At 35.8% G+C, this 26,944-nt stretch overlaps 2 protein-coding genes across 4 annotated transcripts in view; one reads left to right on the forward strand and one right to left on the reverse strand.

The window, feature by feature from the left end:
* The window catches only part of MSH4 (mutS homolog 4), a 98,229-nt gene extending 94,422 nt beyond the window's left edge, over nt 1-3,807 (forward strand). For all 3 annotated transcript variants that reach the window (XM_067726597.1, XM_067726596.1, XM_067726595.1), the window contains one exon: nt 1,028-3,807. In XM_067726597.1, coding sequence (XP_067582698.1) covers nt 1,028-1,219 — 192 coding nt within the window. In that variant the 3' untranslated portion in view covers nt 1,220-3,807. The remainder of the gene's footprint in view (nt 1-1,027) is intronic.
* Nucleotides 3,808-8,286: 4,479 nt separating this feature from the next.
* ASB17 (ankyrin repeat and SOCS box containing 17) lies at nt 8,287-25,263 on the reverse strand. Its single transcript, XM_067709801.1, has 3 exons — nt 24,793-25,263; nt 12,108-12,387; nt 8,287-8,493 (listed from the first exon to the last, which is right to left on the reverse strand). Exons 1-3 carry the CDS (start codon nt 25,191-25,193, stop codon nt 8,287-8,289), a joined length of 888 nt encoding a protein of 295 aa, XP_067565902.1. The 5' UTR covers nt 25,194-25,263.
* Between the last annotated feature and the right edge of the window lie 1,681 nt (nt 25,264-26,944).

A 26,944-nucleotide genomic window follows, 5' to 3' on the forward strand; every position in this document is an offset into this window, starting at 1 on the left:
TAGATAATAATAGATATTCAATAACTGTCATTTAAATAATAAACTGATAGTTGATCAATCAGTGTATCAAATAGATGGATGGATCAATATATGATAATCTTATTCTACCTCATGGAGTCGTATTCATTTTTCCTATAGTGAAAGTAGAGAAATATCTGGAATTCTTGGCTATTGAGGAGTTGAAGGGATTGTATTTCCTTTAGTGAATGGAAGCTAAGTCTTTACATAAATAGTTAAGACTGAAAATGCTGCTTCCTCTTTCTAGCTCAGGCAAAGAAATGAATGTAGAATTTTCTAGCTATACTCCCAACCCTGAAGGGAGGTATTCAAGGACTGAATTCTAAAGGTCTTCCAAAGTATTAGAAGATTCCCATTTTAAACATTATTTCTTGGGTATCCTTAAGTATAGTTTGTAAGTATAATTAAGACATAATTTCAACTAGCAATTTATGTTGCTTATTTTAAAAATGTAATTTACCCCTCAGGCAGTATTTTCTTTTAGGCTCTAGCAATCCTATATATGAACTGTTTTGAGGGACAAGCAGTTTACTGATGACCCATTCTGTCCACTAGTTTATCTGTTGGGGAATTAAAGTAGGAGATACAGAGTAGTACTCTGAGTGACATTTAAAATTATGAATACTGCATAGCAATGAGCAGAGTGCTGTTTTCCCATACCTTTTTGATGAGAAAGTTATGTTTGTAGAACATAACTCTGTGGATTTTCTATTACTCTTTGGTGTTGTGTTGAGATATTTGACCATTTAGCAGATTTTTTTTTCATTGAGAAGTGGTTTTCAAGGATTAAGGATCTGTCATAAAGTAGTAAATACTCATGAGAAATGTTATTCTCAAAATAGTATTTATTTCTTCTGGTACATGATTAGCTAGTTGGATGGGGCTGACTTATTCAAAGGGATTGGTTAACCATTGAGTTCTTATTTCTATGAAAGGAGATAGAATATTGCCAAAATAAAAAATGATAGTATTCATATTTTAATTTTTATCTATATTTTTTCAATAACAGCAAAGCCAAAGGAGTACCCCTGAGATGGAAAGACAGAGAGCTGTGTACCATCTAGCTACTAGGCTCGTTCAAACTGCTCGAAACTCTCAGTTGGATCCAGACAGTTTACGAACATATTTAAGTAATCTCAAAAAGAAATATGAAGCAGATTTTCCCAGGGCTGAACAAGTTTCAGGAATCACTGAAGAATAATAACAACTCACATCTTATACTAATGAAATAATATGTCTTAATATGAGGAACCTAGAATTCATTTTTCCCAAGAGCAAAAGAAAGTAATATTTGCTAAATTTTGTATTTTAATTGAAAATTACATTATATTAACCTCAGAATTATCATCTATATGTTCTATATAAGAAAATATTTGTTATATAACTTAAAAAATGAGAACTATTTAAAGAACTGATTTTTATGTTAGAAAAAAGTGTAACATGACTCTTTTTTCTTATTTATGAAACTTCATGTTAAGTTTATTTATATTTACAAGTTATGGTTTAAAATGTTATCATAAATAGTTTAGCTAAAAGAACTCTTTCTTTGCAGGTCTGAAAACTTAGGCGAGGTTTTCTTTTACACTGTTATTCAGAAGGAATATTTCTTTTACATTCTTATTATGACTCAATGATGTCTTAATTAATACCCCCAACTTCCAACACTGGATGCTTCTGAAGTTTGTTAGAATGATACCGAGAATTTTAAAGTATACTTTTTGGCATTCAGTATAGTTCTAAAAGGTGAAATTCAGCAAATAGATATTTTGTAATGCAGAGAGTGTTTCTGCGAGGAGTAGTTACCAAATAGCCAGGTGTTCCATTTTCTACTCACCAACTTCTTCTCTTTTCCCTTTTCCAAATTTTCATTTTTGACCATCTTTTTTAGGTGAGTAAACAAGGCAGCAGAAAGGTAATATTGATATGTTTGCCTTAATTCTTGGTTCACAAGGGAGCATTTTATAAAATTGTGTTTCCACAGGCATGTGGCTCACACCACCTTTTAGAGTTAACCCAAAGGTGATTATGGTTTTATAAATGGACAAAAGAAAATGGAAGACCATCAGTTGTTCAGTAACTGCAAAGAGCTGTTGTCTTCTCAAACACCTTATTTCTATAGTTCCGTCTCAGTAGAAGACTTACTCACATAATCTCAGCCCAAAGGCCTAAGGTAGGGAAATTACTCTTGGAAACTTAAGTGTCTGGAACTCAGGGTATACATTCAGTAAGCTGCAAGATTCATAGTTATTTGTATTACTGTGAATTACTATTACAAAAAATTGTTCACAGACTGATGAGGGCCCTATTTTTTGTTAATATATACACATTTTATTTTATAAAATGTAATACTAATATTTTTTACTTTATTCAGCATTCCAAGTACACATTAGTTGCCAGACATATTGAAAAAGTTATAATTTGAAATACACACATAATTTTTTTGAAAAATAATTGTAAATTAGTGTTAATAATTACATTAGATATATACTAAATGTCTTATTAGACTACTTCTATTTCCTATTCTCATGTTTTAGAAATAGAGCACCACAGTATTTGAATTTGACCATTAGTCACATTTAAATTCACGGCCTTTGAAATGAATTATATTTTATGCAGTCATTCCTAAAAGCAGTTAGATAATTTAGGTTTGTGGCAAATTTCTAGAAGGTACTGAGGAGGAAAAGGGAATGGCACATTGTTTGGGAGGGCAGGGAAGAAAAGGGAGGAAGCAATAACAGGGAGAAGGGGGCTGGCTGCGGAAGAAAAACAGGCAAGCAGAGACAGGTGTGAAGTATTAAATATGCTGAATATCATTTACTCAAATGTATTAACTTCCCTTTACATTTAACCCTAATATTAAATTCCACTAGACTTTTAAGAAATTCTTCATCATCATTCTGCAGCTTTTGATGCAAAAATGGCAGCCAACCAATTAATCCCTTTTATTTTAGATTTGGAATACTGAAATAAAAATGGGTTTATATCTTCTTAAAATTAAATACTTTTTCTTCAGTCATTTTGTGTGTTGCCGAAACATATGGAAAAGCAAATCAAATGCAGATATAATTATAAAGTCGTGGTACTATAGGATGGAGGTGAATGCTAGGAAGACAATCCATCCTTTAATTTTCAGGTCTATTTGCTCTACTCTTCAGTACCTCTTTGCCTTTGCCTTTCTCTAAAATTATAGATCATTATCTTATAATTCAGTCTTTTAAGATAAATGTCCATAATGTTTTAGCAAACTCCTTGAATTTCCATCTCAAAGCCATTCTTTTAGTCTGTTCCACCTTTCTCCTCACATAAAGTAATCTTCAAGTCTAGGGGTAAGGTATATGGGAGTACAGGAAAAGGGCAGCTTATCCTCATGCCTAGGAAGTAATACATTTGTTTATTTTAAAATTTGCATAACAGTAAAATCTTTTTTGGTCTACAATTTTATGAATTTTGGCACATTTATGGATTCGTGGTACTACCACATTCAAGATGCAGAACAGTTCTGTCACCACCAGATGATTCCCTTAGTACTGTCCCTTTGTAGCCAGATTCTTCCCTGACTCCTAACTTTAACCCAGCAATCACTGAGTATGGTTAAGCATTCCTTCCCTATAGTTTTGTTTTTACCAGTCATATAGCATGTAACCTTTTGAGACTGGCTTCTTTTACTGAGCATAATGTACTTTAGAATTTATCCATTTGCTTGTGCCTTTTAATTGCTGCCTGGTATTCCATTGTTTGTATGTACCACAGTTTATCCATTCACTCACCGAAGAACATTTAGGTTTCTAGTTTTTGGTGATTATGAATAAAGCTGTTATAAACATTTGTGTATAGATTTTTGTGTGAGTGTTAAGTTTTAATTTATCTAGGTTACATAGGAGTGGAATGGCCCTGTCATATTGTAAGTGTATATTTAACTTCATGAGAAGCCTGCAGACTCTTTTCCAGAGGGCTTATACCATTTTGCATTCCTGTCAGCCATGTATGAGAGGTCCAGTTTTCCCACATGTTCTTTAGTACTTGGTATATTGTCAGTTTTTAAATTTTTTTTAGCCATTCTAATAGATGTGTGGTGAGTAATGCATTTAAAATATTTTAAAGCTATTCTGATCATTCTTTAGCAAGCAGTGATTTTTAAAAATCTTTCTTTTTCCTAAATTATTTTTTAGCTGCTTTTTAGTTTAACCTCTCTGGTAGCACATTTTTAAATCTTTCACTTCAAGCAAAAGTTTCAGAGTTTGGTAAAAAACTACCAAAAATATAATTCAATAATATTTATTATGGAACAGACTATGTACTAGGTGCTAGGCGCACAAAAGATGTCTGACCTTGAGGTAGGCTTTTCAGGTGTAGTTAAGAAAAAAACGCATGGAGTAGGGTTGAAACACCATGTGATAAGTATGATAATAGAGGAACATAAGAAATGTTAGCACAAAAAATGTTTACAGTTCTTTGTGGGTCAAGGGAGTTTAAAAGGTAGTAAAATATGTCAAGTGTTCAGGAAGGGAAGAGCATTTTAGATAAGGATCAGCATATGTAAAAGCAAAGAGATGTGAAACAGTAAGCAGCTTGGTTTAGCTGGGGGATAGAGTGCATATGAGAGAGTGGCAAAAAGATGAAGTAAGGGCTTTATATCAGTTTCTCCTTTAGATGACTGAAGAGTTTTAAGGTCTGTTGCTGGAGAGTGGAAGAGGGTGGTGGTGGTGGTAGAGGAATAACATGATAAGATTTCTATTTTAGAAAGATCATCTGGGTGGTAGCATAAATGGTTTTGGGATGTGTGGTTGAAACCAAGGAGACGAGATAGTTTAAGAAACTTTCAGTAGTGCAGAAGAGAATTGATGATTAAGGGTAGAAACAGTGAGAATGGAACAGGGTTTGTGTGTGTGTGTGTGTGTGTGTGTGTGTGTGTAAAGGAGGAGAATGGAGAGGATGGAGTGGCTGGTGGAGGAGAGAAGATGTTGATTTGAAAGATATTAAGGAGATTTAGTGCTGATTAACCAGATTTAGCGATTCACGACTTATCCGATTTTTTAGTGAGGGGAAGGTGTTATGGATTGAATTGTGTCCCTTTGAAAAAGATTCGTTAAGTCCTAACCCCCTGTACTTCAGTATGTGACCTTATTTGGAAATAGGATCATTTCAAATGTATTGATAATTAGTTAAGATGAGGTCATACTGGAGTAGGGTGGGCCCCTGATCCAATATGACTGGTGTCCTTATAAGAAGATTGCCATGTGAAGACACAGAGACTCAGGGAGAATGCCATGTGAAGATAGAGGATTGGAGTGATACATCTACAAGCCAAGGAATGCCAAAGATTGCTGGAAAACCACCAGAAATTAGGAAGGATTCCCCTACAGTTTTCAGAGGGGGTGTGGTTCTGCTAACACCTCAGTTTTAGGCTTCTGGGCTCCAGAACTCTGAGACAATAAATTACTGTTGTTTTAGCCTCCTAATTTTTGTACTTTGTTATGGCAGCCCTAGCAAATTAATACAGAAGGGAAGAGTTAAATATGATTCTAGGTGGTGATACCATCAACCATGTTGAGAAATATGGAAATAAGTAGAAGGAAGTTTCAGAGAATTCCCTGACGGTCCAGTGGTTAGGACTCGGCACTCTCACTGCCAGGTTCCCGGGTTTGATCCCTGGTCCGGGAACTAAAATCCCACAAACCATGTGACATGGCGCCCCGCCCCCCCCCCCAAAAAAAAGAAGAAGAAAGAAGTTCCAGAAATTTAGGTGCTGCTTGTTGCCCACTCTCTAGCATAGGTATGAGCCATGTTCAGTAGAAGTGATGACTAGATAAAATTCATTAAGCTCTGTTAGAGTGGATGGAAATTAGGGAATAAATGTAAAAAGATTTGCTAAAATATTTGCCCAGAAGAACCACTTCATCTGGATGAGCAATCTAGTTTTTCTTTATAAGCTAGATTAAGATTTTTTTTTTAACTTTCTTCATGTTAACACATATTTCCAACTAAAATAATTATCATATGCTACTGGTAAAATATTCAAATATTAATACATTGTGTGTTGTTTGAACTTCCTATATACTTATTTATGAGCTTAAAATATGCTCAATCATAATTAAATGTAGTTTAAGTGTAATAAATAAGCATTTCTATAATCCAACCCTGTAATGCAGTTAAGGGAACGAATGTGGAAGGAGAGGAAAAGCAAGTGATCTAGTTATATTGTTACTTGGCTATTTCCATTCTGTTCTTTAGAAAGTTAAATCACACAATTGTTTTGTCTTACTATAGGACCAAAATGAATACCCTTTTCATATGAATTGTCAAATTTTGATAGTCCCCAGATTGCAGATAGTGAGGATGGATACTGTCTACCATAATCTACTGAAATCGATCTAAATGCCGTGATGAGGTGGGGAACAGATTCTCGTTGTCAAGGACTGTGAAGTGTCTAAGATTTTTACCTTAACTTGCAAACTAGCAGTTTAGCTTACCATACTGTTTTCTGTCACAAGACAAAAGACTGAGTCAGAAACGAAGAACTTTATTACTAATGGCACAGCATGCAAGATGAGCTTCTTGTTTGTGTTGGTTCCACGTACTCCCATCCTCTAAGATGTGTAGTTGTCCAGGTAGATGTGCACACAGTGGATTGGTGTTATAGCTGAAGAATCCCAAGCTTGGGAAACTCCAGGCTTTTAAAATGAGCTTCAAGCAAACCTCCTTGACCACTTCCCCAGAGGAAGACATTGCCTTTATTATATTAGATATTGAGCAAACCTGCCCTCTGCTCAGAGGGAGCCACTCTCTCTATCTTCTAAGGCTGCTCACTGTACAAACATCCTTAAAAAGATAGTCAAGAGTAAGACAGTTCCTCTGCTCATAAGACAGGTGGAAACACGAGAGACCCATGGAGAATTATCTTCCAGTTCTCATCTTTATGTTGCAACAGTTTGACCACATAGTTATATAGAACAGTCTAATATCCTAGATATTCAAAAAGCAAAGAGCTAAAAAATTGTTGTAGAATACATTCTAATTTTTTTAAGATAAGTTTCTTTGTAACCAAAGGATATGCAGATTTAACTGATAATAGTTTCATTTTGATGTGATGTTTGGTCAAAACTGTTTCTTTTTTTGTATTAAAATGCATATAGGGCTTCCCTGGTGTCGCAGTGGTTGGGGGTCCACCTGCTAATGCAGGGGACGCAGGTTCGTGCCCCGGTCCGGGAGGATCCCGCGTGCCTTGGAGCGGTTGGACCCGTGAGCCATGGCCGCTGAGCCGGCGCGTCTGGAGCCTGTGCTCTGCGACGGGAGAGGTCACAGCAGTGAGAGGCCCGCATACCGGAAAAAAAACAAACAAACATATAATTTGGGGTAGATGAAATGGGTGAAGGTGATCAAAATGTACAAACTTTCAGTTATAAATAAGTCCTGGGCATGTAATGTACAGCATGGTGACTATAGTTAATAATATTGTTATTATATATTTGAAAGTTACTAAGAGAGTAGATCTTGAGTTCTCATCACAAGAAAAAAAACTTGTAACTATGTGTGATGATGGGTGTTAACTAGACTTATTGTGGTGATTATTTCACAGTATACAAATTTATTGAATCATTCTGTTATATACCTGAAACTATTTTGTTTTACACAATTATATCTCATTAAAAAAATACTGCTGGGCTAGTAGTTAGGGGTATCACATACCAAAACACCCAAGCTCCACGTTGTAACTTAAGGCTAATTATGTCCAAATATAATCCATTTCTGTCATCCTATTCCCAACACTTTAGTTGACTAATTCTTTACCTTGTGTTATTTGTGACCACGGATGCTACAGAATTATAAATTCTTCTCTCAAGGAAGGGATCACCTCTTAATTTCATTAATTATTCCCTACTACCAAACACAGTGTTTTATTTGCAAAATAACTCAATAAACATTTGTTATTATGGATACAAAATATAAAATAATATTTACCTAACTTAGGACATACTAAAAATAAGAGCTTCAGAGTTCAGAATATTAATATGACCAGATTTTCCACAAGTAACAAGAATGCTCTAAGGCTGAAAACAACTTTTAAAAATAGAATAAAAGCATAAATCTAAAATATTTTAAAAATGCATATAATTTGTTACACTGTATAGAAAGTTAATGGGTAGAGCCATATGTTAATTTAAAAGTGATGCATTTAGGGTGTCATGTGATTGTGTGAAGTTAATAGTTTATTAACTTCTAAACCATACAACAGTGAGCATCCTTAAAGAATGAAGAAAAAGATGTGCATTAGCATTCTAAATTCAGGTAGTTCTGTAGACGAACAGGAATTAGAAGTGAAAATATTCCATTTGGGAGCATATTGTTGGTCAGTAGTTGAGCCCTGATGGTTATTCTGCAAAGATGTAATAGTTCACATGGATCTTTGTATCTTGTTGAAGGAATGTAGTCCAGCCAATTTGAAATAATTGGACGTCTTCCTAAACTTAGCTGCGTCTAAAGGAAAGGGAAAAGGGAAATTATAAACATTTTAATTGTTTTATTTGAATTCACAAAATGTATCTTAAATTTATTTAACCCTTATAATATTTTTTCTAAAACGTTTTGAGGCAAGAATTTTTACTCCCATTTTATTCTCACAATCATATATAAGGTTTAATGTGTCTAAGGACACAAAACATTATTTCTTACAACAGTGAATCTGTATGTTTTTAATTTTAGACAGATCATACATACACTTATGGTTTATTAGCTTCTTCTAGAGTAGTGTTGCCAATTTGACCAGTTTGACTGGAATTATCTAGGAGACTTTAGAAAATATTAATGCTGAGGTTCTACTCCAGAATTTCTGATTTAGTTAGTGTGGGTTGGGCACAGACAACATAAATCCTAAAAGTTCCACCAGGTGATTCCAACCATTGTAGAGTAAAACTACATACTGCTGAATCATGAGAAGACCTAACAAGAGGCCCATACACATGAAGATAACTTTTTACGTTTTAGTTAAGCTACCCTTTTAAAGATTTAGTTCTAGAAGCCAAATGTTATTAGGCTGATTTAGAAGTAAAAGACATTACTGTGTTATAGAGGTACTTCTCCAGAAGAACCTGCACTCTACAGACTACATGACACTTTAACTTAAATGATATATAATTTTTCATTGTTCAGTAAACAATTATTTAAAGAATATCGCATGTATACTCAGCATTGACCTTGGTGCTTGGGATAATTGCTAGGCTACGCAAAATAGACATAGCCTCTGCAATCACAGAACTGTGGTCTAGAAGTAAAGATATCTAAATGTATATTTACAGTAAAACTGGCAAATGTGGAAATGAAAAGCAGGGTTATTTAGAGTTCTTTAAGCTGGTTTTTATGCCATTTTTCACCTTATTGCTCAATGCTACTTCACTTATTAAGCTGAAATTCATTGGAATCCAGCTTTAACTTCTTTGCCACTTAGGTGATTTTGATCAACTCATTCTCTCCTAGTACTCTTCTATTTTGAGGGTACCTCAGCAATAGCATTCATGAACCTGGTTGAGAATCGATATGTCCTATAAAAATTGTGCAGGACTAACACTGGACAAGGACAAGCAAATTACTAAAGAAGCAAAAAAAATTTTTTTTAACATTTTTATTGGAGTATAATTGCTTTACAATGGTGTGTCAGTTTCTGCTGTATAACAAAGTGAATCAGCTATACGTATATGTACATCCCCCTTTCTCCTCCCTCTTGTGTCTCCCTCCCACCCTCCCTATCCCACCCCTCTAGGTGGTCACAAAGCACCAAGCTGGTCTCCCTGTGCTATGTGGCTGCTTCCCACGAGCTATCTATTTTACATTTGGTAGTGTATATATGTCCAGTGTATATATGTCCATGCCACTCTCTCACTTCGTCCCAGCTTACCCTTCCCCCTCCTCGTGTCCTCAAGTCCATTCTCTATGTCTGCATCTTTATTCCTGTCCTGCCCCTAGGTTCTTCAGAACCATTACTTTTTTTTTCAGATTCCATATATATGTGTTAGCATACGGTATTTGTTTTTCTCTTTCTGACTTACTTCACTCTATATGACAGTCTCTAGGTCCATCCACCTCACTACAAATAACTCAATTTCTTTTCTTTTTATGGCTGAGTAATATTCCATTGTATATATAAAGAAGCAAAAAAATTTTTTTTATTTTTTTGTTTTAAAAATTAGTTGCCAAGGACTTCTCTGGTGGTCCAGTGGTTAAGAGTCCGCGCTTCCAGTACAGGTGGCGTGGGTTCAATCCCTGGTCAGCGAACTAAACTAAGATTCCACATGCCATGTGGTACAGCCATAAAAACAAAAACAAAAAATAGCAACAAAAATTGGTGCCAGGGCTTCCCTCATGGCACAGTGGTTAAGAATCTGCCTGCCAATGCAGGGGACACAGTTTCGAGCCCTGGTCCGGGAAGATCCCACATGCCGCAGAGCAACTAAGCCCGTGTGCCACAACTACTGAGCCTGCGCTGTATAGCCTGTGAGTCACAACTACTGAGCCCATGAGCCGCAATTACTGAAGCCCACATGCCCAGAGCCCGTGCTGCACAACAAGAGAAGCCACCGCAATAAGTCCGCAGACCACAACCAAGAGTAGCCCCCGCTCGCCACAACTAGAGAAAGCCCATGCACAGCAACGAAGACCCAATGCAGACAAAAATAGATAAATAAAATAAATTTTTTTTTAAAATGCTTAAAAAGAAATTTGGTTGCCAAAATAATTTGACGAATTTGCTGTCCTTACAATTGGCCCAGGCATGGTTGATTGATATGCATTGTTAAAGCTTAAAAAACTTAAAGACCCAACAGAACTATATTTCTTAGGAGTTTATTTCTGAAGTCACACCTTTAAAGATAAGGGGAACTGCTAGATTCCTTGGTACTTTGACTGGTTTAAATTTATAGGGGTACCTTTCTTTACCTTATGCAGACTTATTTCTTTTTTTAAATTAATTTTTATTGGAGTATAGTTGCTTTACAATGTTGTGTTAGCTTCTACTGCACAGCAAAATGAAACAGTTATACATGTACATATATCCCCTCCATTTAGGACACTTCAGTGCATTAAAATGTAGAGTTCCCTGTGCTGTACAGTATGTTCCCATCAGTTGTCTATCTTATACTTATTTCTTGATACTAATAGACATGATACAATTTGATGCTGAAACTTGCAGTTCATTTTGACAGGATAAACGTGCCCTTCATGTGGTTGTTTTTTTTTTAAACCTTATCAAGGAGAAACTTCACATTTCTGAGGGATAGATATTTTCAATTGAGCAAATATTTAAAGCCTTTATATTTTCATGCTTAAAATTGTTCAGGAATTTTGAAAAGGAAAATATGTTTCTTGATATGTGATTATAGTGGGGAGAAATGTAACTTTCATTTTACAATATTCTATTGGAAAAGAAGTCTGTTCAAAGTTTAATTTGTTCTGTTTTGTTTTTGTTTTTAAATTTATTTAATTTATTTATTTTTGCCTGTGTTGGGTCTTTGTTGCTGCGCGTGGGCTTTCTCTAGTTGCGGTGAGTGGGGGCTACTCTTCATTGCAGTACATGGGCTTCTCATCACGGTGGCTTCTCTTGTTTCGGAGCATGGACTCTAGGCTCGTGGGCTCAGTAGTTGCGGCTCGCGGGCTCAGTAGTTGTGCACAGGCTTAGTTGCTCCGCGGCATGTGGGATCTTCCCGGACCAGGGCTCAAACCCGTGTCCCCTGCATTGGCAGGCAGATTCTTAACCACTGAGCCACCAGGGAAGCCCTGTTCTGTTTTTGAGACATAGAAATCCTAATAAACAGGTTATTATGTAATTAGAATATAATAATAACATACATCTACTTAATAACTACTAAAATAAACTATACTAACTTTAAAAAAATTATTTTATATTTAGAAGACATAAAATTATGAAATAAAAGAGCTAATGCTCAAGATAATTAGAATTTTGCCTATTTTTAATTTATAAGCATATACTTAGTGATTCACTGGATTGATAGATGAAAAATTAACTTTATTCTTGCCTCACAATTTTATCTTAAAATTGATCGATATTTGAGGCCACACCCAAAGTACAGTATTTTGCTTACCTCTATTTCCCTGGTTGAAATGACAGAAAGCACTCTGGAACAAAGCACTAAACATGTTTTGGCATCTTCCTGGATGTCTACCAGTTCATGATCAACCATTATTCTCACTCTTGAGGGGTAGAGCAATATTGTTAACACAATGTTGATAGGGTTTTTTTCTCTTTCTATGATTCCATATTGCAGGAGTATTTTTAAGATATTGGATTGTCTCATCTGAGCTACGTAAAGTAGAGGTGTGATTCCACTTAATGGGCTTGGACAGTATACTGGTGTGAAAGTTCTGTGAATCAGACAAGAAAAACCTCATTGAATATAGAGTTAAGAAATGTGGTAAAAACTTTGTCTTAACAGTAAAGGGAAAATAATAGTATTATCTTAAATAGTAAATATCTTAAATAACATTAATATAACTTCTCCTTTATATATAGTATGTCTTAAAAAGAGTTTTCCACTCCAAATCTAGGCCAACCTGAAGGTCAAAAAGTAAGAAAACTGTACTACACACTTAAATCCCGTTTACACTTGTAAAAACAAACAAACAAAAAGATTTACGATGTATGGAAAGTGTTTAGTTTTAGTAATAGCAATTCTGTTTCTCATTTGAGAAATCCATAGTGATTGGAACTAATATTATGAAACTGATATAGCTCTGGAAAATCTAAAATGGAAAAGAGGGACAGACTTTTTTATTTTGCTTTATTAATAGAACAGAATTCTATGACCCTTTTGTTTTTGTTGTTCTTGATCATGTATCAGGCTTGAGATTGAATTGAGTTTGAAAATTAGACTGAAAAGGAATAAGTTCAACTACCTTAATTCTATTTTTTCACTTTAATAAAATCAGAGTTGGTATTTTCAGGTTGAAGAAATGTAAATTATGATGAGGGTCATATCAGGTCCCTCAAGGACAGAATTTAATTTGCCTTCTTCAGTAGAGTTTTGAGAGTTCTCTGAAATCTTGTTTTTCCTGGAGTGCTATATGATGACTGGACTTGAAAATTTCTCCTCCCTTATGACAGAAATGAAAATGTTATTTTTTTCTAATTGTGTATAGTTCTTGCAATTGTTTCATTTAATAGACATTTATGTTTGCTATTGAATTGGTTACTATATGATGTAGATAGGACATGGTAGAATCAGCCACAGGGAATTTTGTATTAATTATCAAGCTTTGATTTGGCCAAGTAGACATGGTTTTTAGGACTAAAGGTCCTTGTCTCTGGAATTCTCTTGATTGATCTAATAAAATACTAATATATTCTGCAGAACAGCATACAAACTATAAATATTAGTTTCGGACAATTATGCCTAGCAAGAAAAGCATTATTCAAAAAGAACTTTAAGATTTAAAATAATTAAGATGGAAGGCAACATGGTATAGTGTTAAAAACAATAGAGATTTAAAGGTTCTAGATTCTAGGTTTTAGTTCTCCTAACTAATAAGTCAGCTTCTTTGAGTCTCCATTTCCTCATGCATTTATGTATTCATTTGCTCATCCATTCATTAACTAATTTATTTAACACTGGCTTGTCCAGAGTGTACTGAGTACTAGATATGCAAAGATGAAAGATGTAGTCCTTGATCTCAAGATGCTTATTATAGTCTAGTAAGGGAAACAAACAAGTAATTCAGTAAATACAGTACAAGGTGATAATTGCTACGATAGAAACATGCTTGGGGAACTGTAGAAACACCAAGGAGGGACACCTAATTCTACCTGGGTTAGTCATTGCCTGTAGGTTATCCTGGATCTAAGACCTGAAGGTCATAGTAGGTGTGTGGCAATAAAAAGATTGGAAAGAATGTTTCATTTACAAACATAAACCAACACTGGAATATTGTTATGCAAGAACTAGCTATATAAAATACATCTTTTGTATTAGATAAGTTCTCTGGTTGAAGTGTATTTGGGGTCCTAGAGACCTCCCATATGGTGATTCTCTTGTCAAGAGCTCCAAAAAGTACAGTTTGAAAATTACTAGACCAACTAGTTTATCTCCAAAGCTTCACTGAGCTCTGAAATGCCAAGATTTTGTGATTAAAAAAAAATAGTGTGGTGCAGTGCAGAATAGTGTTTTAGAAATTAAGAAGTGGGATTTTTGTCATCACTCTACCAGTGGCACTATATCTATCCTTCTAACTCTGTATAAAGTATATATACACTCTCTCCTAGAGTCATCTCCAGATCAATATTGTCCTGAACATCTCATCTTTTTCACAAATACTTCCAACACATATCCAAAATTGAACTTCTAAACTACTTCTACATTCCCTCTCCTGATTGTTGGTATTCACTTTCCCAAACCACCACTGCATTCAACTCTTTCACATTTCTTTGATTTGTATATGTTCTTCCCTTCCATTTTCAATTCTGGGACAAGTCTTGCTCATCGTATAAGACCCTGTCTAATAAACTCTATGGCACTTTGTACATAGCTCCATTAAGCTCTTATCATTTTGGACAACTTGCTTAATGTCTCTAATCTTTCATTTTCTTATGTTCAAAATCAATGCGTGGGCAAGATAAACTATAAAATTTTAAGTTCTACAGGGCAATACTCTTTGTCTGTTTAATACACTTTTATATCCCTAAATGCCTAGAACAATGCTTGGCCCATAGTACATACTCAAATATATGTTAATTGATTTTTTTTTACCATTACCCTGAAAATTATTATTTTAAAGTTATTCTGTAGCTTTCGGGCCTAGTCAGAATTTTAGTGAAGCGCAATCATTTAACATTTTCAAAAGCAGTCTAATTTATTCATCTTGCTAACTCTTAAGAAGATATTTGCCTTAAGAGACTTATAAGTATGGGAATTCACGGGACTTAGGGGACAAAAAATACTGTAAGTGGCGCTTGTTAAGATTTAGAGATATTAGTTGATTTTAAGATATTAAGATTGACATTACTGTAGAAGATATTTTGGACCAAAAATGTTGAAAACATAAATAAAACTCAAATAGGTTTAAAATGAGATTCAAAAGTCTAGTCTGTACCCAAATGACATATAATTAATCCTCATGTTTAAAGATCATGTTATTGTAAACCAAAATTTGCTTAATCTGTCCTGACAGTTAATTATTACAGTACTTATATGGATAGAATGAGACAAGCAAAGCAAGAATCAATTTTTAAATGTGAGGTTAATGAACTGAACCCTCTGTATCTGAAAACCTGTCATATATGCACTTATGAAATGGGACATAATATTTCCATATAGACATGCAGGGAATGATTCCATTTTGTAGCTATAATAATTATTTCTAAAAATTTTCCTAGCATTTCTCTTCTGGTTTCCAGCTGCCAATTTAATAGACCTTTCTTCATAATAATTTTGTCTTTGATATTTGACAGTTGACTTTCTTGAGATGTTTTCCCATGACTCCGTGGGACCATTCTCTTCAAGTTATGCATCTACCTCTTTGACTATTCATTCTCAACCCTCTTTCACTGATTCCTCTTCCTCTGCCCTCAACATCTAGGTAAAGTAGATGTGGCATTTTGACTAATTTTCATCTGATTAATTGTTCTCAGGCAATTTCATCTATGACCATAACATGATAACTACTGTCTGTTAATTTATTCAACAAATACTTACTGAATGCATACTGTATGCCAGGCACCCTTTTGGGTACTTGGGATATATGAGTGAACAAAACAAAGATGCCGCTTCTTGCTAATATAGTAGTGAGGGATAACAGACAATATATAGCAGGAGGAACATAGCAAACAAGCCAATTTCATAATATGTTAGAAGGTTTGATAAGTATTCTGGGAAAAAGAAAAAGTAGTGCAGGATAAGAAGTATGGAAGTGCTGGGAAGGTGCAGTGAGGGCATTTCTCAATTTTATTTTATTTATTTTTTTAATTTAAATGCAGCTGACATGCAATATTATATTGGTTTCAGGTGTATAACATAGTGGTTTGATATTTATACACAATATGAATTGATCACCACAATGATCTATCACCGTACAAAGTTATTACAATATTATTGACTATATTCCCTATGCTGTAAATTACATCCCCATGACCTATTTATTTTATAACTAGAAGTTTGTACCTCTTAATCTCCTTCACCTATTTTTCCCAATTCCATACTACCCCTGCCGTGAAACCAACAGTGTGTATCTACGAGTCGGTTTCCTTTTTGTTTTTTGTTTTGTTTTTTAGATTCCACATGTAAGTGAAATCATACAGTATTAGTTTTTCTCTATCTGACTTATTTCACTTAGCATAATACCCTCTAAATCTGTCCATGTTGTCACAAATAGCAAGATTTTATTCTTTTGTATGGCTGAGTAATAATACATTATATATATGTATATATGCACAAACACCACTTCTTTATCCATTCATCTATTGATGGACACTTAGGTTGCTTCCATATCTTGGCTATTGTAAATAATGCTGCAAGGAACATAGGGGTGCATGTATCTTTTTTAATTAGTATTTTCATTTTCTTCACATAAATACCCAGAAGTAGAATTGCTGGATCATATGGTAACTCTATTTTTAATTTTTTTGAGGAAACTACATACTATTTTCCATAGTGGCTGCACCAATTTACATTCCCACCAACAGTGCACAAGGGTTCCCTTTTCTCTATATCTTCACTAACACTTATTGGTGGTCTTTTTGATAATACGTGTTCTGACGGGGGAAGGTGATATCTCATTGTGGTTTTATAAATTTAGTTATTTATCTATTTATTTATCTATTTATGGCTGAGTTGGGTCTTTGTTGCTGCACATGGGCTTTCTCTAGTTGTGGTGAGTGGGGGCTACTCTTGGTTGTGGTGCACAGGCTTCTCATTGCAGTGGCTTCTCTTGTTGTGGAGTGCAGGCTCTAGGCATGCGGGCTTCAGTAGTTGTGGCACACATGCTCAGTAGTTGTGGCTTGTGAGCTCTAGAGCGCAGGCTCAGTAGTTGTGGTGCAGGAGCTTAGTTGCTCCACAGCATGTGGGGCCTTCCCGGACCAGGGCTGAAACCCATGTCCCTTGCATTGGCAGGTGGATTCTCAACTGCTGCGCCACCAGGGAAGCCCCCTCAATATGGTTTTAATTTGCAGTTCTCTGGTGATTAATGATGTTGAGCATCTTTTCACATATCTATAGGCCATCTGTATGTCTTCCTTGGAAAAAAGTACCTATTCAGGTCCCCTGCACCTCTTTAAATTTGATTTTTATGATATTGAGTTGTATGAGTTCTTTATATGTTTTAGATTTTTTTTTTTTTTCAGTATGCAGGCCTCTCACTGTTGTGGCCTCTCCCGTTGCGGAGCACAGGCTCCAGACACGCAGGCTCAGCAGCCATGGCTCATGGGCCCAGCCGCTCCGCGGCATGTGGAATCTTCCCGGACCGGGGCACGAACCCGTGTCCCCTGCATCGGCAGGCGGACTCTCAACCACTTGCGCCACCAGGGAAGCCCTATATGTTTTAGATATTAACCACTGGTTAGATATATTGTTTGCACATAACTCTCCCCACTCAATAGGTTGCCTTTTCATTTTTTTGATGGTTTCCTTTGCTATCCAAAAGCTTTTTAGTTTGATGTAGTCCCATTCGTTTAGTTTTGCTTTTGTTGCCCTTGCCTGAGGATACATATCCTAAAAAATATTGCAAAGACTGATGTAAAATTGCATACTGCCTATGTTTTCATCTAGAAGTTTTATGGTTTCAGGTCTTATATTTAGATCTGTAACCATTTTGAGTGTATTTTTGTATATGGTGTAAGAAAGTGGTCCAGGTTGATTCTCTCGTGTGTAGCTGTCCAGTTTTCCCAACACCATTTATTGAAGATGTTGTTTTTTCCCCATTGTATATTCTTGCCTCCTTTGTTATAGATTGATTGACCATATAAGCATGGGTTTATTTTTGGACTGTCTATTCTGTTCCATTGATCTATGTGTCTGTTTTTGTGCCAGTACTATACACTTTTGATGACTATAGCTTTGAAGTATAGCTTGAAATCAGGGAGCATGATACCTCCAGCTTTGTTCTTCTTTATAAAGGTTGCTTTGGCTGTTCATGGTCTTTCAAGATTCCATACAAATTTTAGGATTATTGGTTTCAGTTTCATGAAAAATACCATTGTTATTCTGATAGGGATTGCATTGAATCTGTAGATTGCTTTGCGTAGTTTGGACATTTTAACTGTTAATTCTTTGAATCCATGAGCATGGTATATCTTTCCATTTATTTCATCAATACCTTCAATTTCTTTCATCAATATCTTATAGGGTTTTTTGTGGTAAGTTTATTTATTTATTTTGGCTGCATTGGGTCTTTGTTGCTGTACACAGGCTTTCTCTAGTTGCAGCAAGAGGGAGCTACTATTCGTTGCAGTGTGCGGACTCCTCATTGCAGTGGCTTCTCTTGTTGCAGAGCATGGGCTCTAGGTGCTCGGGCTTCAGTAGTTGTGGCTTGCGGGCTCAGTAGTTGTGACTCGCAGGCTCAGTAGTTGTGGCGCACAGGCTTAGTTGCTCCGCAGCATGTGGGATCTTCCCAGACCAGGGCTCAAACCCGTGTCCCCTGCATTGGCAGGCGGATTCTTAACCACTGCACCACCAGAGAAGTCCCAATATCTTATAGTTTTCAGAGTACAGGTTTTTCACCTCCTTGGTTAAATTTATTGCGAGATGTTTTATTCTTTTGACACAATTATAGATGGGATTGTTTTCTTAATTTCTCTTTCTGATAGTTGGTAACATTTAGAAATGCAATAGATTTCTTTATTGATTTTGTATCCTGCAACTTTACTGGATTTGTTTATTAGTTCTAATAAATTTTTTGTGGACTCTTTAGGGTTTTCTCTATATAGTATCATGTCATCTGCAAATACTGACAGTTTTACTTTTTTCTTTCCAATTTTTCCAATTTTGTCTCTTTTTCTTGTTTGATTTGCTCTGGCTAGGACTTCCAATACTATGTTGAATAAAAGTGGTGATAGTGGGCATCCTTTTCTTGTTCCTGATCTTAGAGGAAAAGCTTGCAGGTTTTCAACTGAATAATATGTTAACAATGAGTTTATTATATATAGCCTTTATTATGTTGAGGTATGTTCCCTCTATACCCACTTTGTTGAGAGTTTATATCATAAATGGATGTTGAATTTTGTCAAATGTTTTTTCTGCCTCTATTGAGATGATTATATGGTGTTATTCTTTGTTTTGTTAATGTGGTGTATCAGGTTGATTGATTTACACATATTGAACCATTCTTGCATCCCTGGAATAAATTCTACTTGATCATGGTGTATATCCTTTTAATGTATTGTTGAATTTGGTTTGTTATTCTTTTGTTGAGGATGTTTGCATCTGTGTTCATCAGGGATATTGGCCTGTAATTTTATTTTATTTTATTATTTTTTTCAAAGTGCGTTTATCTGCTTTTGGTATCAGGCTAATGTGGGCCTCATAGAATGAGTTTGGGAGCATTCCTTCCTTTTCAATTTTTTGGATGGTTTGAGAAGGATTAAGTCCTTTTTGAATGTTTGGTAGAATGCATGAAAGTGTCTGGTCCTGAACTTTTGGCATTTTCCAATTTTAAATAGGATTATAGGAGAGGGCTGTACTGAAATGTGACATTAGATAAAGAAGAAGGAGATGGAGAAGTTAGCCATTTGGACATTTAAGAACCCTAAGGCAGGAGAGTGTGCCTGGGGTGGTGGAGGAAGAGTAAGGGAGCCTGTGTGGCTAAAAGTGTGAAAAGGGTGAGGGATAGTAGGAAATGAGGACAGAGGTAATGGGATGTCACATCGTGTAAAGCCTTGCAGATCACTGTAAGAACTTCATCTTTTACTCTAAATGGAATGGAAGAGCCACTGGAGATTTTGAGTAAAAAAAAGCAGCACGATCTCACCTTTATTGAGAATTTGTTATGGAATAGAAGGAGAGAAATCACTTAACTTAGGTGATAACAGTGGAGATGATCAAATTCTGTATATTGTTTAAAGTAGACTCAACAGATGTCCTGACAGACTAAGATGTGCAATGTAAAAGAGAGACATCAAGGATGACACTACATAATAGCTACCTACTGCACATCTTTACCTGGATATCCCTTAGGCAATGCAAACACATGCATCCAAAACTGACTTTGTAGTCTCTTGTAATAATTTTGATAGATTTGTGGCATGACCATTGTGGTAGACTGAAATAGCCTCTCAATATGGCAAAAGGGATTTTGCAGATATAATTAGGATAAGGATCTTGAGGTGTGAGATTATCCAGGGGGGCCCAGTATAATCACAAGAGTCCTTATAAGAGATGTCAGAGAATGACAGAAGCAGAGCCAGTGAAGGAGATAGGACTACAGTGTTGGCTTTGAAGATGGAGGAAGAGACCATGAACCAAGGAATGTAGGCAGCTCTAGAAGCTGGCAAAGGCAGCTAGAGTATCTAGCTAGAGCCCTCTAAGGCTCTCCCTTAGAACCTCCAGAAGGAACCCACCCTGTGACATCTTGATTTTAGCCCTTGTAGCCTCATTTTGGACTCTGACCTTCAGAACTATAAAATAATAAATTTATATTATTTTAAGCCACTAAGTTTGTGGCAGCTTTGTTACAGCAGCAAAAGGAAGCTAATACAATCATCAACGAGTCTCAAAATTTAGAAATTTGAGGAGTAACTCTTCTCTTTCATTTTCTACTTCTAATCACCTACTGTAATACCTGGTTATTCTATTTAGTAATATCTGTTCTTTTCCCTATTGCTATTGTTTTTAGTTTAAGTCCTCATTATGATTTACCTAGGGATTGGGGGGGGGATGGTGGCAGAGCAGATTAGTTCTTCCCCCAAAACTATTATAAGTACACATGTAATCTTAGTTAGCACACTGGGCATGCTATGCAAATTCAGTTTCAAGCACCTCCTCTAACCACCTCCCTCTTTTCAATCAGATTGCTTCCCTCAACCCTTCCTCTACAGAAATTCTGGACCTGCCATTCTACCTGGAGTGTTTGAGCAGTCTACTAACTAGCCTCCCTAATTCTAGCTGCACCCTCCCTTACCACAGTCCAGTCTTCAAATGGGAGCTGATGAATCTTTTCATACTTCAAGTCTGAAAAGACCTTCACTGATTGGGCATCACCCATGGTATAAATTTCAAATTCCTTGGTATGGCCTCCAAAGTCCTTCAAGGGCTCTCTTTTAGGCCTTATCTGTCACTATTACCTGATTTCCATCTCACTCTCTAGCAATTGCTGAATTGCCTGTAGTCACTGTATACAACGTGTTTGTATCTCTCTTGGCTTTAGTCAGCCTCTCTCTGCCTAGATTACATTTCTTCAAGGGAAAGACAGGGAAAACTCCTTTTTACATTTTAAAAATAAATTTAAGACATCACCTCTTCTAAAGTGCCTTCTCCGATACCAGCTCCTCCCCAATATTAACGATGTCCTCTGTTCTTTCTACCTCTATATGCTTCTATTTTTGAACTTATAGTATAATTATAATTTTTTATGGCTTATGTACTAGTCTGTGAGCTCTCCAAAATCAGGAAATATGTCTACTTTGTTTTTGTATCCTCAGCAAATAACACAGTGCCTGGTACTTAGAAAATGCTTAATAAATGATTATTGTTATTTTAACTGAATGATGTCATCTCTCTTTATCCACTTACAGTCTTCCATACTGTAGCATTTATTTTTGCAGGTTTATTGCAAAAATGAACAAACTTAAGTTCCTTTCTCTCATTAATCCTGTCTCTTCTCCTCCAGAGACCTATTTAGACACCTCATTATTGGGTTAGCGAAATTATCAAACTGGAGTGTATACAGGGGAAGGTGACCAAAGAATGATGCTGCTATGGAAATAAAGAACAACAGATAATAGGAAACGTAAGGTATTTATTATGGGAACATAATAGCTATGTTCAAATATTTGAGAGGTTTTCATACAGGACAGAGAATGAGTAGACTTTGTATTCTATATCTCTGGGGGCAGAGTTGGAGAAATGGAGACAGAATTCAGTGCACTATGAGGAAGAAGAATCTAATAAAGCTGTATAAAAATTCATTTTTTCATCCAACACAATCTTCATTAACCACTTACTGTGCATCTGCATAGTTCTAGACGTGAGGATTCAAAGCTGAAGCAATAGTCAAAGTTCCTCCTTTCATGGAGCTTACTTTTAGCAAGAGTAGACAGTGGACAACAAATGTGTGGTTGGAATATAGTGTTCAAGGGGGAGAATGACATGAGATTAGAATTTGGGAGATTGGATTTGGGGACATATCATATGGGAGGTGTTTTTTTGTTTTTTTTTTTTAATTTTTGGCTGCGTTGGGTCTTTGTTGCTGAACGTGGGCTTTCTCTAGTTGTGGCGAGCCAGGGCTACTCCTCGTTGGGGTGTGCGGGCCTCTCACTGTGGTGGCCTCTCCCGCTGCAGAGCATGGGCCCTAGGCGCGTGGGCTTTGGTAGCTGTGGCCCACGGGCCCAGTTGCCCTGTGGCACGTGGGACCTCCCGGACCAGGACTCAAACCCGTGTCCCCTGCACTGGCAGGCAGACTCTCAACCACTGCACCATCACAGAAGTCCCCATATGGGAGTTTTAAAAAATGGTTATTGAGTTTGAATTTTATTTCACCTGTAGTAGGAAAACTTTGGATGATTTTAAGCGTGGGTGGTATGGCCTATTTTACATTTTTATAAGGTCACTCAGGCTTCTGAGTCAAGAATGGATTGTAAGAGGGAAGAGTGGAAGCTGGAAGACTCTTTAGGAGTCCATTGGAGTTGTCTAGGCAAGAGACAATGGTGGCTTCACCTACGTTAGAAACTGAGAAGATGAAAAGTATAACTAATTGTTACATATTTTAGAGATTAAATAAAAAAGATTTGCTGATGTGTTGTGAAAGAAAGAGAAGAAGCAAACATAAATCCTAGATTTTTGGCCTGAGCAACAGAGGCCATTAATCAAGTGCAGAATTCAGGGGAAGGAGCAAGTTGGCAGGTATAGTGTGAGTAAGATCAGTATTCTGTTTTGATTCTGTTAAATTTGAGATGCTTTGTGGAGATGTTGAGCAGACAGCCTCATATAGGAGGAGTCTGGAGCTCAGAGGAGTGGTCATGGCTGGAGATAAAGATTTGGGAGTCATTGGCATATCGTAATATTTAAAGTCGTGGGACTGGGTAAAATCTTTGAGGGAAAATGAGTGGCTAGGAAAGAGAAGGGTCCCTGGCAAAGGAATGATTTACCTCAGGAAATAGTTAGCTCACTACTACTAGAGTTGTTCAAGCAGAGACCAGATGAGCACCAACCAGAGATGCACTCTGGGAGTTGCTGCCCAGGAAGAGGGGTTAGGGGAGGTTTGCTAATGAATTGTTAGGTTCCATCTGAATTTAAAATTCTGTGAATCTGAAAGATCCTAAAGATATTGTGGTACTTAGAATTGGCCTGTAATGTGTTTTACCTTGTGGATGCATCTAAGTCAAAATCTGTTAATCTTCAAACAGTTTATTAAGACAGTTGTTAATGGCACTCTATCATGTCCCACCATATGTTTTTCTTTCATTTTCCTTTCTTTCCTTTCAGTTTTCCCTTCTTGCCCCTCATTAATCTTTTTTTTAACTTATTCTCTCTTCCTTTGTTTTACTTCATTTTTCTTTCCCATGGGCCTGCCAGGGATACACATAGGTACTACTTAACCCAGCTAGTGACACTCAGTGTTAGAAGCTGCTGATCTCTGCTATAGTTACAAATATAATGGTCGTAAAACAATCAAAAAGTACTACTTGGAGTTTTATTTATTGATATTGAAGACTTCAGCTCTCAGTTTTTGTACTTGGGTTATCATTAAGGAAAGTAATCCAGTGGTTCTCCATCACCACAGTGATACACAATCAAGAAAACAACTCTGCTTCAGGCAGAATCTAAATTGGTTTAGTCTTAAACTGATCTTATCTGTCTTGTTTTTCATTGAATACATGGTTCTATCATCATGCCTAGTACAGTGCCTCATGCATAGTAAGGTGAATGAATGAATAAATGCACATCTGTTCTAATCAAATTAATACCTAAAACCAAAGACTAAATTGCAGTTAGTGCAAACTAAGTAACTTTAAAATCTGTATTACAGACTACAACGAGGTCATATTGGACATTTTATTCTAAGATCCTCAGTAGTATTCATTAGCTAGATTGACATGTTGAGACAATGTGAAAATTTGGTTCTATAGCAGATTGAATCGGGTATTTGACGTTCACTGTGTTCAATTCTGGAGAATTTGGAGTCAAATTTATAATGTTTAACATAAAAATAAGGAATTATTATGTTTAACAAGTATGACTAAGTGAATATGTGTGTATATCCTGAATTATACTTTGAAAGACAATTTAGATAGTATATAGATAAACATTCTCAGTATTCTCAAAAAGAAGAGGTCACAGTATTACAAAAAAACAATGTCTTTGACTAGTTACAGAAGTCTAGGTTGTGTAACACTTACATATAAGCTTTATAGAGCAAACCACTAGTAATTTATTGGTACATAATAATTTACATATAGGTAAAATTTTATTGAATAAATAATGAAGGAATGAACAAATGAATGAGCAATCAAGTCAGGATTCTTTATCCATATGTAGTCACTATGCATATACATTTTAGAAAAAGAGAAGTAGTATATCCTCCTAAAGAGAAATTTTCTCCTTTTATGTTGAAAAAATATGAGATTATTACCTCCATATCAGTGCCAGGTTACAACTTCTGTCTTGAACATAGTCTTTTGCCCTCTTGAGGAGCAATTCCACAAAGTCAGGATTACCTTTTCTGGCGAAAACCCAGTACAGAATTGTATTCACACATATTTCAGTAAATTCAAGATTAAAATTTAGTTCAAAACAGTATCTTGATTTTTCCACAAATGCAATATAATCTGTGAGTAGTATGTCAAACTGATGCAAGTCTCCGTACCTCAGAATTTTTGCCAGTGTTCTGTAAATCCTGGGTTCATAACAGTGATATCCCCGCTGACCCAAAAACTGCAAGGATGGTCTTTTAACAATTTTGTCAATGAGATCGCAGAATATATTGCTTTGTGGACAAGAAGTCTTTCGACATAATTTAGAAGATTTACTCATTGCTACTTAAGGCAACGATATAGAAATAAAATCACAGGAAGTCATACTGTAATCCTTGAGTTACTCTACAAACAGGAATTGCTCTTTAAACTGTAGCCAGAAATAAATATCATGTGAAATATTACCATCAAGTACTGGATGACATCACAATAGATGGAGATCTGTCATCAGCATAGGTCAGAAATTTGGGATCTTATATGTAACTGGTGACCTTTGAGAAAGACATATTGGACAGAAATGGCACATGGGAGAGCTATATAATATTAATATATATATATAATATATATTGTATATTATATATTATATATAATATATATATAATAAGATATATTTTTAACTTTCTAAGAATTCAACTCAAGCTAATATGTATGTTTATCAAGTGCTAAAATTACAGTCTATACATTAGACAAAATAGTATTAATAATCAGACTGATTATTCTTTTTAGGCTATCATATAACAAAGAGGTAATGATAGAGTGAAAAAGTTCAAGTACTGTTGTTCTCATGTTCTGCATGAGGACTGCACGTTCTCACTTAATCTTCATAGGATATTTTCCCTATGTTATAGTTGAGGAAACTAAGGCTTAGATAGGTTAATAAACCTACCAATAGGCACTGTATTAATTCTCAGAGAGAAAAGATGTCATACAATATTAAACAAAATTTGGAAACTTTGTTTTAGAATTGTAAGTTTTGTAGAGATTATTCCTCTCTATATTAGGCAGAATATATACAGTGGGGTCATTAAAAGTACTTCAAGCTGGGGCTTCCCTGGTGGTGCAGTGGTTAAGAATCCGCCTGCCAATGCAGGGGACACAGTTTCAAGCCCTGGTCCGGGAAGATCCCACATGCCATGGAGCAACTAAGCCCATGCGCCACAACTACTGACCCTGCTCTCTAGAGCCTACGAGCCACAACTACTGAAGCCCACTTGCCTAAAGCCCGTGCTCTGCAATGAGAAGCCACCTCAATGAGAAGGCCACGCACTGCAATGAACAGTAGCCCCTGCTCACCGCAGCTAGAGAAAACCCACACACAGCAACAAAAACCCAATGCAGCCGAAAATTAATTAATTAATTAATTTTTAGAAAAGTACTTCAAGCTTATTATGGCATCCTTGTCTCAGTAAAATAAAGCAGAAATATGTTAAGATTGTTTTATCATTATTTTGTAGTTAATGCTTCAGCCAACTTTCTGTTAAATTTAACAACCTTGAGTGTATTTATTAGCAATTTTAAAGGTATTTAAGTATTTTCTTTTTCCTTTTGCATATTTTTCTTTACATAATATGAATGATGTCTCTTTAGTAAAGGGAAGTTATAACTTTAGGTTTACTGTAATATACTTCCAGTAATATTGTATTTTATAAAATCCAAACTCTCTTTTAGCATAAAAACCTAATAAATACTGTCATCTTTGTAAAAACTAAGAATTTTGTTGTTTTCCTCTACTTTCTTTTTCTTCTTTTCCCTAATTCAAAAAATACATTTTTAATTGAACTATTTTTATTGATTTCTTAATAATACCAAATAAGGTTGTAAAAAATTGAAACATAATAGAACCAGTGAAAATCCCTCCTTAAGATAAACACATTAGTCCTAAGCATAGGCCATGCCCACCGCCCAAACCCCACCCCTGCTTAGGCCCCACCCTCCACAGCCAAGGACTTTCCACCTATTTTTTTTTTTTTCTTCTACTCCTCTGTTTAACTACTGTGGTTCTGTTTTACCTTCTGGTTGTTGTTTCATCTA

Source organism: Pseudorca crassidens, chromosome 2 (genome assembly GCF_039906515.1).
Source record: "Pseudorca crassidens isolate mPseCra1 chromosome 2, mPseCra1.hap1, whole genome shotgun sequence".
Taxonomy (NCBI): Eukaryota; Metazoa; Chordata; class Mammalia; order Artiodactyla; family Delphinidae; genus Pseudorca; species Pseudorca crassidens.

Excerpts from the sequence above, each read along its gene's own strand:
- ASB17 (XM_067709801.1), bottom strand. The coding sequence starts at position 25,193 with ATGAGTAAATCTTCTAAATTATGTCGAAAGACTTCTTGTCCACAAAGC. Across the intron at positions 12,388-24,792 it reads AACCTGGCACTGATATGGAG|AACTTTCACACCAGTATACT; the intron begins GTAATAATCTCA and ends TCTGATTCACAG. Across the intron at positions 8,494-12,107 it reads TTTCAACCAGGGAAATAGAG|ACGCAGCTAAGTTTAGGAAG; the intron begins GTAAGCAAAATA and ends CCTTTCCTTTAG.